A 17,872-nucleotide genomic window follows, 5' to 3' on the forward strand; every position below is an offset into this window, starting at 1 on the left:
AACTACGAAAGGAAATAAAATTTTGAAACATATTTGAGACCCGATTGAAAAAAATAGTCTAACCGTTCTTTAACATAATAATTTATCAGAGTGCTGCTGAATAAACTTTATACCTATTTGACAATAATCTGACATTGAACGTATAATAAACTAAACACCTCTGTTCAACAACTTAGAAATTACCCAATTCGTGGTTATTTCTTAGGAAGATTATTAAATTCTTAGCATAAATATCAGGAAACAGAATATTTTTGAGATAATTTCCTAAGATATTAGGTGCAGATTGTTGATTTGTTTGTACAATGATTCTTTCAAAATTGCATACATTTCAACGTGGTAAAAATCCTTTCATTTTTATTCAATTTTCTCTCTTTATCTTCATCTTGAACGCAAAATTACAAAACGTCAGTTTCCGCAGAAATTTTTGAACCAAATGTCATGTGAACATTCGCTGCCGGTAAAAAGAGACTCGATGAGGAAAAAGCTTCAGGCATTCGCCGCTGGGTGACACTACGAAGTTCGTCTCTGCGTTATCGAAGTTTGCACTTAGCTAGCAATTCGCGAGCGATTCGCTCGTGTCTCGGGAGGGACGGAGAGGTACATCCAACTCGGTAATTACGTACTCGACTGGCAGTGGGATGTTATTCCATGTTACAGAGTTATTCACAGCAGATCGCCATGCGCCGTACATGTCTGGGTTATCATTTCGAGTCTGACCGAGGCGTTATCTATTTGGTTGTATTTAAAATGAAAAACAGTAATAAAATGCCTGATTATGCAACCTCGTTGGACATACTGACCTGCAAATTTAAAACGATTACGATGCGAAATAATCCTACGTTTCAATTATTTTTAACGTATTTCAAGCCGAATAAAACGTAGCACGTGCTTGTATAATTTTACGGAAGTCATTTAAACTTTGGAGGTCTAATTTCCTGTATGCGTCATGCTGCGAATACTGTATACATATTATAGTTTCGAGTCCTCGATCGTTTCGAACGAACGCTTATTGACGTTTGACGGATTTTAAATAGATTGTTGATCTATCAAATTCGCCACAGTTAGCACGATCGGAATTGGCGATAACTCGTGCGCAAGCACTCTACCGACACGTATGTACACGATCAGGGCATGAACTGTTGGACGAAAATACTCATTTCAAGCCGGGAAATGTTCTAATAATAGTCGACGACTTCATGTCTCGTGAACTATTTGAAAAATGACAAATAAAAGAAAAATTGAAAGTTAAATTGAGAAAACAAATAATCGAAAGCATTGGTTAATCCATAAGTTCAATACAAATTTAGTGTCAAGTAGGTACGTGAGACGGGATTTTATAAAAATTTTTAACTAAAACTTTCTTAATAAAAAGCGTCTTTTGCGTCCAGTTATTGAACGTGAGAATTATACTATAGGGCTTATTAATATCCTGGTGATAATAATTCGGGCAATCAAATGAAATTTAACTGAGAATATATGACTTACTGTTTGCATAACAACGATAATAATGACGGTTGGATTATAAAACTTATCACGAATTTCAGAGCTGTGAGTAGATTATATAATAATTGCTTTTGCTTTCGTGTTACCGATTTACTTGAATTCAATTTAATTCAGCTTACATTCGAGTTTCCATTATTTCTTTTAAATTTAAATTCACCGAAACAATAAAAATGAAACGAAAAATCGACCTGTAATGGTATATACTAGGCTTAAGGTCAATGAAAAAAGCAACACTTTTCAGGATATTTTTCGCAAAAAAATGAAACCAGACTATTGTGATTAAAAGCTAATCTTTTTGTTTAAGATGTTAAAAAGTTGGCCATTTTGAGAAAGTAAAGTATCTGCATATTTTTGTGAAAAATCTGTAATTCGAGATGAAAAAAAAACATGTGAAGAATTCTTTCAATATCTCATCGTTTTCAAGTTACATTTATTTGAAAGATTGAAACAGGAAATTTTTTGAAAAACTATTAGCGAAGAACAAATTTAGATATGAAATGTCAAGAGAATTGGAAATGCTCCTTTCGATTGGCAGAATGAAATCAAATAAAATAAAGCAAATCAAAAATTCGAGCTTGAAATTTTCCCCGATTAGACAAAAAGTGTCCCCTACTTTGAGCCACTTTTTTTTTAATTTCCATTCGTCATCAAGAATTTAACGATTTTTTTTTGTTTTTGCAAAAAAAAAAAAAAACACAACAGAACTTTTTGCTACGAAAATTCAAATTTTCAACGACATTTTCATCAAACCAATGTTCTTATAACAAGTGTGAAAAAAAATTGCTCGTCGTCGCAGCGTAAAATGTAGGCGTTACATTTACATATTACCGGTGACCGTCATTCACGCTATACGAAATTTGCGAACACTTCTGAGGGACCTTCAACCTACATTAGCAAGAGGCGACGTTACGCGAACACGTGGCAGATCATATGCAGCCAGCCAGGAATATAAGGTATGTATGTACCTATACGAGCATCCGCGGCGCTCGCCGGAATCGCTCTCATTTAAGCGGTACTGCATATGAGCAGCAGTGTCACGGTGAGCTCATTAGGATAGGCAAATTGACGTGACATTGTTCAACAAGGATGTATCTTTCCCGTTTATATAACCGCCGACACTTAACACTTTGCATATACGGTTGTATAATGCTGCGAATGATTACGAGCACTTGAAACACGTTATACCTACGTATAACACGTATAACGAGTCGACGAGTCGTCTGCAGTTTAGCAGAAGTATATCGTTATATCCACGTGAAATTTTGCGAGAAGGAAAATCAATTTAGAGCAGATTCTCTCAATACGGTATTAATAAGGAATTGCTTTGACCGAAGCATCTACGTGTTTCTACGTGTGTAATACACACGGACGTTCTTACAAACTTCCCGTTTCTCTGATTTCAGAGAAAAAACGAAGTCATTGAAAATCACCCGGAAATGATAATGGAATTATTACCGTTGTTATTATTATTTCAGCTCCACACGAGTTTGAAAACCAGAAGTTCATATAGGCTGGTTTATACAGATCAGCTCAAACCCACTTGTTATATATTCCGGTTCTTTTCCTATTCCATTCGAACTTGTACATACAATCTGTAACTGTGTTATCGTCTTCAGAAAACCACAGCAGAAAATAGCTGTAATTTACTGATACGATGAAAAGTACTCGGGATTTTTCAACTTCGTTGACGCAGCTTCTTCAATCTTCCTGTTTTTGCGGGAAGCATTCATGATGTTTATAGCTGCTCTGATTAGTTGCATGATACATAAATAATGTTTTACGATATTGAATAAAGGCCACTATTATTTTCTCTTCACTATTATATACCCTCTGGTGAAAAAATTATCTTGGAAGAATGCAAAAAGTTCAATTTTCAAAACTGAATCGTAGGTCCTACATAATCCCTCACATGGACTCGCCGCAATGCTGAACATATTCATATGAATTTTGACAAGATGCGATATACTTATGGAAAAAATGACTTGGTCAATTGCGGTGTATTTTCTCGTCTTCTTATATCAATGAATACCGGAAACTGTGCAAAGCAAACAACATTTTTCAATTTCCAATATTACATTATAAAACTGTGGATGGAATATTAACGACCTACGTTACCACATGTGTAAAACAGTCCAAAGGTCTTTTGAATGAGCTACAGCATAGATACCTGAACAAAGTGAGAGAGTCATCAATGATGTGCCTCTATGGAGTGAGAAAAAGGTTAGCGAAATTCTTTCTCACGTCTGAATTACGTGTAATCAAGATCGATTCGCACCATGATTGCACAATGAATCACGTCTATTGCTGATGTAAACTCATTCAAACGTCGACCAATATTTTTTATTTTAACTGTCTATGTATTGTGTGTCCATTCTGTACTCCATTCCAGATAAGAGAATCAAGATAATTGCCTGCACTGATGGGCATAATACGGAACCAAGATAAAGACTCGTTTGACGTAACTAAAACTGACTCAATCAAAGATGATGACGAACTTATGCAGCGGAAACATTCACTGTTACGAGGTAACTGAATTTCCGTTGTGCTATTTACAGAAATCCATTCAGTAGAGAGAAAAGAATGAGATCTATTTTCTATCATTATCATTATTATTGTTGTTATTGTCGTTATGTGGTTAGTTAGTTATCATTTGTAGTTTCACTTATATGGATTATCTGATACAGATTTATACGCATTCGAAGGAGGCAACAGATTATTTAAATTGATATAATTTTTTCACTTATTAATACTGCAGTATGGACAGAAAATAAGGGTTAAGTAATGATTAGTTTTGTTGTGCTCGGCAGTTTTTCGATGTAACCTGTACCTGAATGTTTCTATACATACATATATACTGACATTGCTTATTTCGTCAGCAATAATATAGATACGAAACATTGCGCAATAAATTTCTCCGACGGTGAGTTGTATGTCATGTTATGTCTTTGTGGGAGTAATAATTATTGAGTTCCAAAGTCTTGACTTCTGGGCATTATGGTTTTTATGCAGTCCCGCGTATGAGGGCATCTTCTTCTAGGAATGTCTGTTAAGCCTATTTAAGCCATACCGTGGAGGACTGCGCTGCTCTGCACAAGTCAAGACATAAAGATATACAAATTCCAACGGATGGAAGTACGAGATATAATTTAAACCGCTTTACATGGCTAGATTACGGGGGCGTAACGAAGCGCTGCACCTACTAATGCCTCTCACCATCAGGCCATAGCACTCCACTGGGCTCGTAATTGCCTGGGATAAAAGAAAATCCCTCTCAGAGAATAGAAGTGAGAAACATTAAATTCTTGTATTTTTATTGAATTACCGCAGAGACATTTTTGTTACACTTGTACAATGAGAGTGATTAAAATATATATTTAACTATGTTACATATAATATTATAGATACTATGTATGTACATTAGGGTGGTCCTTATTAAGGATGTTGACGAATTTTTGCTACCCCCCCACCCACCTAAATCAACTTCAAATAATTCAAATAATTACCTAATTTTTTCCGATTTTTACCTCAACTTCAAGAGAGTCCACATTGTGATGGCAGTTTGTTATGTAAATAATATGGGAAAAACTTCTTTTCTCAGTATATATTTTATTGTGAATGTTCCAAAAAATCTGTAACTGCGAGGTTTTAATGGGCATTAATGCTACTATAAAAAGGAAAAAAAAACATCACCGTATCAGCACTCTAGACAAATGGCACTTTCTTTAAATAAAGAACAGGTGAAATTTCCAGGGCGTGCAATTCGTCGAGATTGCTGTTACGATGGTGAGATTTTTTTTTTGTCAGATAGTAGCACTAATGCCCACTAAAACCTCGCAGTTAAATATTTTTTGGAACGTTATTACTTTTACAATAAAATATATACTGAAAAAAAAACTTTTCCCATGTTATTTTTATAAGAAACTTCGATCACAATGCGGACTATCTTAGAGTTGAGGTAAAAATTTGCAAAACTGGGCAATTTTTTTTTAAATACTTGAAGTTGATTTGAGGGAGTGGGGCGGCAAAAATTCGTCAACACACTAAACAAGGATCACCCTAATGCATATACTATGTAGTTTTTACAATCAAATATACTTGTATCGAGCAGATATTTGTTTTAATTTATTTTATCAGTCGTGCAGTGGATTTGATTGTAAAATTATTTTAAAATACAAATTATTTAATATTGGAAACCTACAAATTAATTCCACTTTATGTTTGTATGAATCAACATTCATATTAGTAGCGTCGAATGAAGATGAATATCAGTTAGAGTCTGTGTCTTAGCATCTACTCATCGGAGGTAAGATAAAAGAAGCGCGATATCTGTGTCATTCAACGATAATATGTCTCGAGAATACCGCATAAGTATGAAAATAATGTATCTCAGGCACGCGTGTAAAAAGAATAATCGATCGTCAATATTTAACTATAAGTATCAATTGGACAAATTAGCTGGGCTGAAACGAGTGTCGGATGTTCGTCTCTAATCGCAGTCTCAGTCCGTAAACATTATCTCGTGTCAGATACTATCTACTCTTTCAGAATAAGGCCGATATCCCGAATGCACCGAGCACTTCCGGTCCGCAATAGCGTCCAATCAGAGGGCGTATCCCCGACCTTCCAGGCGTGCTACTGACGCTTGTGAGACGCCCATCAGCGCCGCCTGACTCGAGTACTTTCCAAAAATTGAATCATAATTCGACGTATGATTGTACGCACGAATATAAGTATGTAAAAATTCGCATAAGGAACGCAAAGTAAGTTTATTGCGATCGAAATGTAGGCGAGTTGAGCGATCCCTTCACCAGCTGCGATCGCAGCGCCGCAGCGGCGGCGATTCGAAGGTTGAAGAAGCGCAGCCAGCAGCGGTCAGAAGTTGGCCGAAGTTGGAAGTTGGAAGTTGGCGAGTTGGTGCGTGGAGCGAAGCGACTGGCGACGTGAACGCGAAACGGTGACTCAGTCGGACAGTAGAGTCAGAGTCAAGAGTCAAGAGTCCAGAGTGAAACGCGCGGTGGTCGGGTGGTGAAGCGGTGATAATAAATTTATTGGTGTTACAGTTGCACGGAGAAATTAGTGGCAAAGTGAAGGACCATAAACCATAACCGCGTCCAATATGTTCAGCTGGCTAAATCGCGAGGACAATGGCAAGGCGGAGCTCTTCGAGAACGTGACCGAAGGCCTGAAGAAGATCTACAGGTCGAAGCTGCTGCCCCTCGAGCAGCATTACCAGTTCCACGATTTTCACTCGCCGCAGCTCGACGATCCTGACTTCGATGCGAAGCCGATGATCCTGCTGGTCGGTCAGTACTCGACGGGGAAAACGACGTTCATAAAGTACCTCCTGGAGCGGGACTTCCCGGGGATCCGGATCGGCCCCGAGCCGACTACAGACCGGTTCATTGCCGTCATGTACGATGAGAAGGAGGGCGTGATTCCTGGTAACGCCTTGGTCGTCGATCCCAACAAGCAGTTCCGACCCCTCTCAAAGTTTGGGAACGCCTTCCTCAATCGGTTCCAGTGCTCGACGGTCGCCTCCCCGGTTCTCAAGGGCATATCCATCGTCGACACCCCTGGTATTCTGTCCGGTGAAAAGCAGCGCGTGGACAGAGGCTACGACTTCACCGGGGTGCTCGAGTGGTTCGCAGAGCGCGTCGACAGGATCATTCTACTTTTCGATGCCCACAAGTTGGACATCTCTGACGAGTTCAGGAGGTCCATCGAGGCTCTGCGGGGCCACGATGATAAGATTAGAATCGTACTAAACAAGGCTGATATGATTGATCATCAGCAGCTCATGCGGGTCTACGGGGCCCTTATGTGGTCCCTTGGCAAAGTTCTGCAGACACCCGAAGTCGCCAGGGTCTATATCGGCTCCTTCTGGGACCAGCCGCTTAGATACGACGTTAATCGCAGGTGAGGTTATGCTTGATGCAGGTTTTTGGTTTCAATCGAAGCCAGGTTTGGGTCAATCAAGCATGTTGTAGATTTTTGTTTGAACAGTTGATGATTCGCTGTTGGGTTAAAGTTTGAAACGATGTAAATGCATTTTTAGAAAAACTTTATCTGAAATTCAGGAAACCGTTATCATCATTCGATAGCTGATATTTTATGAATTTAACTCTTTCAAAGTTATCCTCTAGCTGCAGAACAATGTTTTTATATCAACATTTTTTATGTTAATAATACTAACTCGAGCAATGTAACTTGATCTATGGTTATTATTGTTCAAAATGGGATTTCGCTGGCAGTTTTTTTTAATTAAAATTTGTGTGAATTGAGAATAAGCACCTGTTTCAATCGCAAGCCTTGCAGCTACCGAGTAAACTACGATAATTTTCCTAAATGGGGCAATATTAGTTTACAAATATTGCAGTTTCATTTTCGCAGGTTTTATTTACAGTTGTGTGCATCAACATAAGAGATGCATCATCGATTCATGGTTTTACAATTCACTCGATTGATAACACTGATTGTTATCCTGTATAAAATAGAGTAATTTACAATGGCTCAGCGGAATGAAATCTTGATGAGATATGATTATCAAGAAATAAGATAAAAAACGAATTGATCACCCCAAATTTTTCAGGTTCCATTGAATACTCCAGAGGCTATAATACAATAACGCACTACGGCAGTTATGCAGCTGTTTCAGCAATTCAAATCAATATCTTCACTTCTGACTCGCATGTTTTTACAACAACTGAAAAAGCATAACTCATGCAAATGATACATTCCACAGTAGCTTAAGTCAAATTTACAATTCTTGCAGTCCTTCAGGTTAAGCTGATTGTTTAATTTAAGTTTTCTGGTGTCTAGCTATCTTACGCGTGTAATCGTGACATTAGAACATCATCAAAACTTGCTCATATAAAAGTTAGTAAAGCATTGAATTTTGCTTCTCAAAACTCTGATAAAGTAACGGAATATAAAATCTTGCCTTCTATCGCTCACCCTGTAAAGTTAGGAGGGAAATTTAAACCATTGACCTTGTCTAGGTCATCAGCCAATTGAACTTCCGGAGAATTGATTAGCCACGTTGTTATAATGTATGGTAAATTTCACTCTCCCAAAATTCAATACACACCTCATTGACCGTACCAAACTTCAATTGATAGAGACGAGTTAAGTACGGAGTAACTATTTTAGTCCTTCATCTCCTTTGTTATTAAATGTCACTTGGTGTTTCATATTTAATTGTTGAAAAAGTCTGTGGTTCATCTGGCTGACACACACACACTTCCTCTCCAATTCATTCTTCTATTGTTCTCAATGTTATCTTTTATCAAAATAAAAAACAAAATTTTGTTGCATTTCCTGAAGAGATTTTTGAGTTTTCATGGCAATCTAAAAAATAGTAAACAATAGGCAATGAACTAGCAATGTTCACAATCGTTATATTTTGTTGAGTTATATCTGCGTAAGTACAGCTGATGTAGGTTACGGATATCCTCGTTTTGGCGCTGCCCGTAAAAGTATATACCGGTTAATTTCCTTGACACGTAATACTGCGTTATATCTGACATCAGGCTGTGTCTTGTTTGTTTGTCACGGTTTGATTGCCTACAAATGATCGCTAAATGTTTCGTTGCGCCTGAAGTATATTTTCCGACAATGAAATCAAATTCTGGATATTTCCAAAGATGTTTGCAAAATGTGTAAATTTGAAGATTCGATAACTCATCGAGTGCTCGTGTAAGAAATATAATTAATTCGTTAATGTAAATACAAACACTTCATCTTTATCTTCAATTTAACTTATGGTATATTCCCTAGAAATTGTAAAAATGTTTTTAGAATTCCATCACGGCATCATGCCTTTGAATTTTATCAATACATTTTTAGTCACCATTGGAGATATGATTTATTAATGTGCATGTGTTGTACTTTTAGTTTTACACATCATTTGCAGACCTGTTCGATTGCCAAGCATGTAGTTATCGAAACCTCATCCTTTGGGGATTTAGTAACATGGCACATGTATCCGAAATTCATTACCTTGTACTGTTTTATTCAGTAAATCATGTGGGATAAACTAGTTGAGAAGTATTGAAAAAACCGGTGTATTCTGTATTGATACTATCCCGAAACAGAAATGTAGATGAATTGTGTCATCATTGATAGTTTATTGCCTCTGTTCAACCGTTTCATTGTCAGCTTGACTAACAATATTATATCTCCACTTTCTATTTCACTGATAACAGTCTAGGTGAGATAACTGACGTTATTATTACTAGAGCTCAAATGATGTGGATCTATTTAGCGAAGATGAAGCATCATTTCACGCCTATGATGAAGGAATTATTGTATTAAATGCAATTAAAAACGCTTTATAGCTGCCAATCACTAATTTCCTATTTATGCTCTTGAGGATTATTTAATGTTGCTGCTGTATAACTGTCTGCAATGTTTGTTTGTACCACTAATTGTAAGAATATATAACAAACTAGACTCTTGAGTATCGTCGATTCATATATACTTGAAGAATCAAATAAAATTTAAATCTTATTACTTTCTCCAGGCTTTTTGAAGACGAGGAACAAGATCTGTTCAAAGATATGCAATCGTTGCCCAGGAATGCTGCGCTTAGAAAACTTAATGACCTAATCAAACGTGCTCGCCTAGCTAAGGTGAGAAATTAACAATGAAGGAAACCTCTAATCTGTCCGGGACCTTGGTCATCATAAAAATAGACAGTGACTGTCGTCTTTCTCTTCACATATCAGCTAAAAGATCAACTATAATCGTACTTATTCCTATTCCGTTGTTTCTTACTTCTTAACATTACTTGCATGTACTTATTTGTAATAATATGTAGATACTCTTCTTTTTGTCAGCTATCTTAGCTTGATGCTCATTTTCTCTTAATGTTTTCATTTGAACATCGATTTTCCGCTCATTATGATACTGACACTTGAATATCGGATAAGTTTTTACCATAACATAATACCTGAGCATAGTACACAATATTTGAACAGTGAAATCTCTCTTACTCACGACACGGGTTGTCGTAGACGTTGATTATTTAATGTTCAATTATCTCAAGAATGTATAAGTTTCAGTCAGTTTTTATAATAAGTCAGTTTTTTTTGCACCGATATGTACAAATGCGAAACCAAAAAAAAATACAGAAATTGTTTCAGTTCTGAATGCATACTAACAATTTTGAAATTATCACAGGTTCACGCTTACATCATTAGTGCATTGCGAAAAGACATGCCGTCAATGTTTGGAAAAGATGGAAAAAAGAAGGACCTTATTAAAAATTTGGGTCAAGTGTATGACCAGATACAAAGGGAGCATCAAATATCTCCTGGCGATTTTCCGGATTTGAAAAAAATGCAGGAATCTCTGGCTCATCATGATTTCACCAAATTCCATCCACTCAAACCCAGGCTACTGGAAATTGTGGATAAAATGCTTGCTGAGGATATTGCTAAACTTATGGCTATGATTCCTCACGAAGAAATGGCCACCTCCACGGAACCAATGATCAAGGGTGAGAAAACACATTCATCGATTATTACATATTGTGCGCTTAGTATTCGGTGAAAATAAATTGACCGAACATGCGATTAGCAAATAGTTGCAACTAAAGAAAACAATGTAAATGTAGCAACCGTCGCCGTTACTTTTTCAAAGCATTTGCATCTATCGAAAGAATTAGTCTCTCAAAAGAATGTTAATGAATTGTGGATGCCATTCCAGCAATGATGTTCATTTCAAACAGAAATTGTACACGCCTGAATTAATTAATTCTTGAGTGATAGACCAGAAAGCAATTCAATAATCTGTGACGTTTATTCCATGTAATATTTACACTTGATTGGGTATCAAAGAATTTGTCATATTCCGAGAAAATTACTCAACACCCAGTGACAGCTGTAATCGATGACAAATAGCAGTTAACCTGATTCATGAATTATGATTCTAAACTGACAGAATATTTTTTTTTTCTTCCAACTTCTTTATTGGTTATCAATCACGTAACTTGCACACATCAATTCAGAGCAATTTCATTATACGACACGAACAGTATTTGCATTTATCGTCCAGAATCTTGAGGGACTTTAGAACCCAGAGATGCGTGCAGTGAGAACGTTCAGACATGGATTTACTTCACATTTAATAAAGTTGCCAACGCATCTGAGCAAACAATTGACAATACTATCAGTGTTCCATATATTCGTTATATCTGGGCTAATGGAGTTTGTTAAATACACTGTCCATATTTACTCTCTTTTTCTCTCAATTATCGATGATTCTCTCGGAATGCTGACACGTGAAGATTAGAGATCTACTTTTATTTCCCATTCTCTTCTCTTCAGATGTACAATCAATCTCATATTTCATTTATTGTATTACATAGACTGAGAGAATGATCATTATGTAATTGATTCGTTTCAACTAAGTTACAGTTTTGAATATATGCTTAATTACTTTCAGGTGGTGCCTTCGAGGGAGTAGAAGATCAGGTCAGTCCGTTTGGCTACAAGAGAGGTGAAGGTATTGATGCTGGTGCTGGCGAACCAGAGTGGATCGTTAATAAGGAACGTTATAAGTGGGACTCGATGTTTGACAGTCTTGGTCCCATGGACGGGAAAATTACTGGTGCTGGTGAGTGTTCGAATCCATATTGTGTACATTGTTCTCTCAATAATTTCTAGAGATCTTAATCATATTTTTGGTTACGAAACTAGTTCAATGAAGAATACGAATGATGAATACTAGATTGCCCTTTTGAAAAGTTTGAAATCCACATTTTGAATGATTTCTCTGACAGTAAATTCCGTTATTGTAATTGGTATAATATTAGATATCTCGATACAAGTGGACATTTAAATGTTTAAATTCAATCGTTTATCAGTTTTTGCATGATTATCAATACATGATCAGGTGGCAAATAAGCCATGTCAGTGGATAATATGCGCAATGTATGGGATTTCGATTAGTTTATTACAAATATCTTCAAAGAGTAATACTTGAGCAGCTGTGATAAGCTCGCTTCATTTATACAGACTTTGAACGTCTTTATAAGTAACTGATGAAAATTATTATACTTTTTCATTGCTTGGTACCAAAGTCGCGACCTAATTTAGAAGTCTTAGTTTTCCAGATTGTTGATTCTTATGTATATCCACTTTGTTTCAGCTGCTAAATCTGAGATGGTCAAATCCAAGCTGCCAAACAGCGTCCTAGGAAAGATTTGGAAGCTTTCTGATATAGACCAGGATGGTTTGCTGGATGCGGATGAATTTGCACTGGCGATGCACCTAATCAATGTTAAAATAGATGGTCATGATATACCTTCGGAACTTCCGGAACATCTGGTGCCCCCTTCGAAACGTAACTTATGAATGTGACGGATGTGTGTGATGTAGGTTGTTCCAGCCACGCGCACTTTGACACAGCTAGACCAATCAATTCCATTTTTTTTCCTTCACATCACAGTTAAAATTGATAAGGATCATTTACACCATTCAAGTGAACATAATAAAATACGAGGGCATATGGTATATATAATACATTCTATCTACATTATTGTAAACGCAATACTAGACTTCTTGGCGATATAAGTGTCGGTTTTCTTTTGTGTCTATGAAGAAAAACGTTCATACATTTTTTGTTCGCACTTTTGTTATGATAGTGAAAGTAACGATACTTCGACCGTGATCGTGAGACGTGTTTGCGACAGGCGTATGAGAGTTTCTTTGTTAACTAGGCCACTTCGTTCGTTGATCACTTGCACTCACTTTTTTTTTAAATCGCACAAATTGTAATACTACCTGAGATAACTCTAATTATTTGTGAAGTTTTCTCAAACGCAACCGTTCTCAGGGGTGTTTTCTTTTTAATTTAGTCAGTATACGGTAAAGGCGCGTAAAAATGCACGTAAGAAATATTTATTGCCAGTTTTTTGTAAACTAAAAATATCTGAGTGGTTGGCGTGAAATTTGTACCAATTTTTAGAAAGTTTCGTGCTTATTTCGTGCAAGTTGTACTTGTTTGTAATACTGCTCTAGTGTTTTACTGTGCCTACTTGAATGTCATAAACGACAATTTAAGAAACGTAACTAGAAAGATTACCATTTAGTCATTGGTAAATCGAAAAAGGAAAAAAAAAACTTTTTCCACGCAGTAAGAAAATTATTTTTATAACGCGGTAAATAAACAGTAGGAAATTCAATAACTACAAGGATTCTGAAAATTTCATCACGTGTAATCGTTAATTTTTGGAGATATAAAGAGTAACTTTGACTACTGTATTATATTTTACTGTACCCAGTTCATAGTGTCCGGCGAATTTTGATCTAGAGATTTCTAGTAAAATTTAAATACTGAGAGGCATTAGCGTGATTTTCAAACTATCAAAAAATAACGAAATTGATGATGTTTGAAATTGAATATCTTTGACTGTCTCCTTTTAAAGTGATTGATTATTTCTGTCAAAAATCACTAAATCCACACTGCAATATTTATTCAGACAGTTTTGTCAAAATTCGTTAGATATTTATTTAAACATCAAACAACATAATTAATGATAATATTAAACTTAATTTATGTAATCATTATAAGTGATACAAGTGTCCATTTGCTTGCGCATGTTCCTTTATAACGTAAGTCTATGTATGATTTGACAAATTAATTGAATCATCTGACTGTTATGCGAGCCCAGGGCACAATGTTGGAATACATACGATAGCAACTAGACTGTTTTGTTACCGATCGCACATTGGTCGATTTTTACACCAACAAATAATGAATACGATTTAATCTGATGTATATTCGTAGTAACAGCTTACGATCAGTTTATACATGTATATACCTACATTCATAATTGCATAATATATATACTATGTATAGTAATTATATTATAATACTTATTATCCACTTGCAAAATTTTTGTTCAAAATTTCTTGCTTCATGATATATTATCTATATGAAATTTATATCGTGAATTATTGTCAATGAAATTATTTGACTTGACAGCAAATGTTTATACCTATATACATATTATACGTATATATAACAAAGAAATTTGCAGAAAGAAAAACGTACCTACTGTAAATATTGGGATTGGATTTGAATGACAATAGGCACTTATTGTTTGTAAATAATAATCATTCCCAGGACATGTATACCTATCTTTGATGTTAATTAATTATATATAAAAAATCGTCGCGAGAAATCTAATTGAGAAAAATAAGCTAAGTCTACACTTATTTATTACTGATTGCACAGAGATTTGCTGCAGACTTATCAAAAATAAAATACCAACAATTAGAAGTGCAAACAAAACTAACATCAATGCCTAATAATGATACAATCTTCGATCACAATTTTCCTTAGCACTGCCTTTATATAACGCATTTACAATGTGATATGTATATTTTTCTATGTGATTGGAAGCAGAAAAACTAATTCAGATAATTTATTATAAAAATACAAAATAACAAACAAATTAATTGAATAATAATGATAAATAATAATACGAAATGGTAATAATATTAATTTCCATACTGGATTACCAAAGAACTGATCAAGATTTATTTTGTGCAATTGGTGTGCTTAAAATAAATATTTAATATCATGAAATTGTTATTATTATTATTTTTTTTTTTTCTTAATTATAAATATCCATGGTGTGGCTGTATGCATGCGTGGAAAGTACATCATTGTATACAATGCAGTTGCAATTCCGATGTCTCGAATGGAGTTTACTATCTGCGGAATGACCATCGTCTCGGAAATACTGAACAAAAACAAATTTTAATACTTCTATTGTAAATTAATTTATAGAAATGATAGCAAATACAATAAATTGAATTGAATAAATTATGTTATTGAAAAGTCTTCCATGCGTTCCTTATGTCCATTGTACATAGATTATATAAAATGTTTGGGTATCTAGATTTCACGCCATGGAGGTTTGATGATACACTATAAAGCACTACGCAATATGTTACTCGTATAGTCCGAAGCTCAAGTTTTTCGGCTGTAACTTTTCAGCTATCGCTCGCAGCGTATTGGGACTGCGCTTAATCGATTCCTCTCGCAAAATTACGTCGGAATAGTGCCTCAACGAATTGATTGCAGCACTTTTCAGAATCGTCGAAATTTTCGCCAAAAATCCGAAGGGGTTAGCCTTACTTTTTCGCTCATTTTCGGAGCCGGAAATTTTTCGTCTCCGAATCGATTTGTATGACCATCTCTAAAGTAATTCGACCCCCAGGAACTCAGAAAAGACATCAAAAAGAGCGTAGAACCAGCAGCAGAGAAATGACGATGAAAATCATGAGTTTTTCGGCTGTAACTTTTCAGCTATCGCTCGCAGCGTATTGGGACTGCGCTTAATCGATTCCTCTCGCAAAATTACGTCGGAATAGTGCCTCAACGAATTGATTGCAGCACTTTTCAGAATCGTCGAAATTTTCGCCAAAAATCCGAAGGGGTTAGCCTTACTTTTTCGCTCATTTTCGGAGCCGGAAATTTTTCGTCTCCGAATCGATTTGTATGACCATCTCTAAAGTAATTCGACCCCCAGGAACTCAGAAAAGACATCAAAAAGAGCGTAGAACCAGCAGCAGAGAAATGACGATGAAAATCATGAGTTTTTCGGCTGTAACTTTTCAGCTATCGCTCGCAGCGTATTGGGACTGCGCTTAATCGATTTCTCTCGCAAAATTACGTCGGAATAGCGCTTCAACGAATTGATTGCAGCACTTTTTAGAATCGTCGGAATTTTCGCCAAAAATCCAAAGGGGTTAGCCTTACTTTTTCGCTCATTTTCGGAGCCGGAAATTTTTCGTCTCCGAATCGATTTGTATGACCATCTCTAGAGTAATTCGACCCCAAGAAACTTAGAAAACACATCAAAAAGAGCGTAGGACCAGCAGCAGAGAAATGACGATGAAAATCATGAGTTTTTCGGCTGTAACTTTTCAGCTATCGCTCGCAGCGTATTGGGACTGCGCTCGATCGATTACTTTCGCAAAATTACGTCGGAATAGAGCCTCAACGAATTGATTGCAGCACTTTTCAGAATCGTCAAAATTTTCGCCAAAAATCCAAAGGGGTTAGCCTTACTTTTTCGCTCATTTTCGGAGCCCGAAATTTTTCGTCTCCAAATCGATTCGTATGACCATCTCTAGAGTAATACGACCCCCAAGAACTCAGAAAAGACATCAAAAAGAGCGTAGGACCAGCAGCAGAGAAATAGCGATGAAAATCATGAGTTTTTCGGCTGTAACTTTTCAGCTATCGCTCGCAGCGTATTGGGACTGCGCTTAATCGATTCCTCTCGCAAAATTACGTCGGAATAGCGCCTCAACGAATTGATTGCAGCACTTTTCAGAATCGTCGAAATTTTTGCCAAAAATCCGAAGGGGTTAGCCTTACTTTTTCGCTTATTTTCGGAGCCGGAAATTTTTCGTCTCCGAATCGATTTGTATGATCATCTCTAGAGTGATTCCACCCCCAGAAACTTAGAAAACACATCAAAAAGAGCGTAGGACCAGCAGCAGAGAAATGACGATGAAAATCATAAGTTTTTCGGCGGTAACTTTTCAGCTATCGCTCGCAGCGTATTGGGACTGCGCTTAATCGATTCCTTTCGCAAAATGACGTCGGAATAGGGCCTCAACGAATTGATTGCAGCACTTTTCAGAATCGTCGAAATTTTCGCCAAAAATCCAAAGGGGTTAGCCTTACTTTCTCGCTCATTTTCGGAGCCAGAAATTTTTCGTCTCCGAATCGATTCGTATGACCATCTCTAGTGTAATTCGACCCCGAGGAACTCAGAAAACACATCAAAAAGAGCGTAGGACCAGCAGCAGAGAAATGACGATGAAAATCATGAGTTTTTCGGCTGTAACTTTTCAGCTATCGCTCGCAGCGTATTGGGACTGCGCTTAATCGATTCCTCTCGCAAAATTACGTCGGAATGAAGCCTCAACGAATTGATTGCAGCACTTTTCAGAATCGTCGAAATTTTCGCCAAAAATCCAAAGGGGTTAGCCTTACTTTTTCGCTCATTTTCGGAGCCGGAAATTTTTCGTCTCCGAATCGATTTGTATGACCATCTCTAGAGTAATTCGACCCCCAGAAACTTAGAAAACACATCAAAAAGAGCGTAGGACCAGCAGCAGAGAAATGACGATGAAAATCATGAGTTTTTCGGCTGTAACTTTTCAGCTATCGCTCGCAGCGTATTGGGACTGCGCTTAATCGATTCCTCTCGCTAAATTACGTCGGAATAGCGCCTCAACGAATTGATTGCAGCACTTTTCAGAATCGTCGAAATTTTCGCCAAAAATCCAAAGGGGTTAGCCTTACTTTTTCGCCCATTTTCGGAGCCAGAAATTTTTCA

The 17,872-nt window shown here is 36.6% G+C and overlaps 1 protein-coding gene across 1 annotated transcript; it reads left to right on the top strand.

Annotated features, from left to right (window-relative positions):
* Window positions 1-6,387: 6,387 nt before the first annotated feature.
* Window positions 6,388-13,392, top strand: LOC124408729 (EH domain-containing protein 3). The gene is made up of 5 exons (XM_046885875.1): window positions 6,388-7,419; window positions 10,025-10,133; window positions 10,684-11,002; window positions 11,950-12,120; window positions 12,655-13,392. The coding sequence occupies exons 1-5, from the start codon at window positions 6,620-6,622 to the stop codon at window positions 12,858-12,860; spliced, it is 1,605 nt and encodes a 534-aa protein (XP_046741831.1). The 5' UTR covers window positions 6,388-6,619; the 3' UTR covers window positions 12,861-13,392.
* The last annotated feature ends 4,480 nt before the right edge of the window (window positions 13,393-17,872 follow it).

This window comes from Diprion similis, chromosome 8 (assembly GCF_021155765.1).
Source record: "Diprion similis isolate iyDipSimi1 chromosome 8, iyDipSimi1.1, whole genome shotgun sequence".
In the NCBI taxonomy this organism is placed as follows: Eukaryota; Metazoa; Arthropoda; class Insecta; order Hymenoptera; family Diprionidae; genus Diprion; species Diprion similis.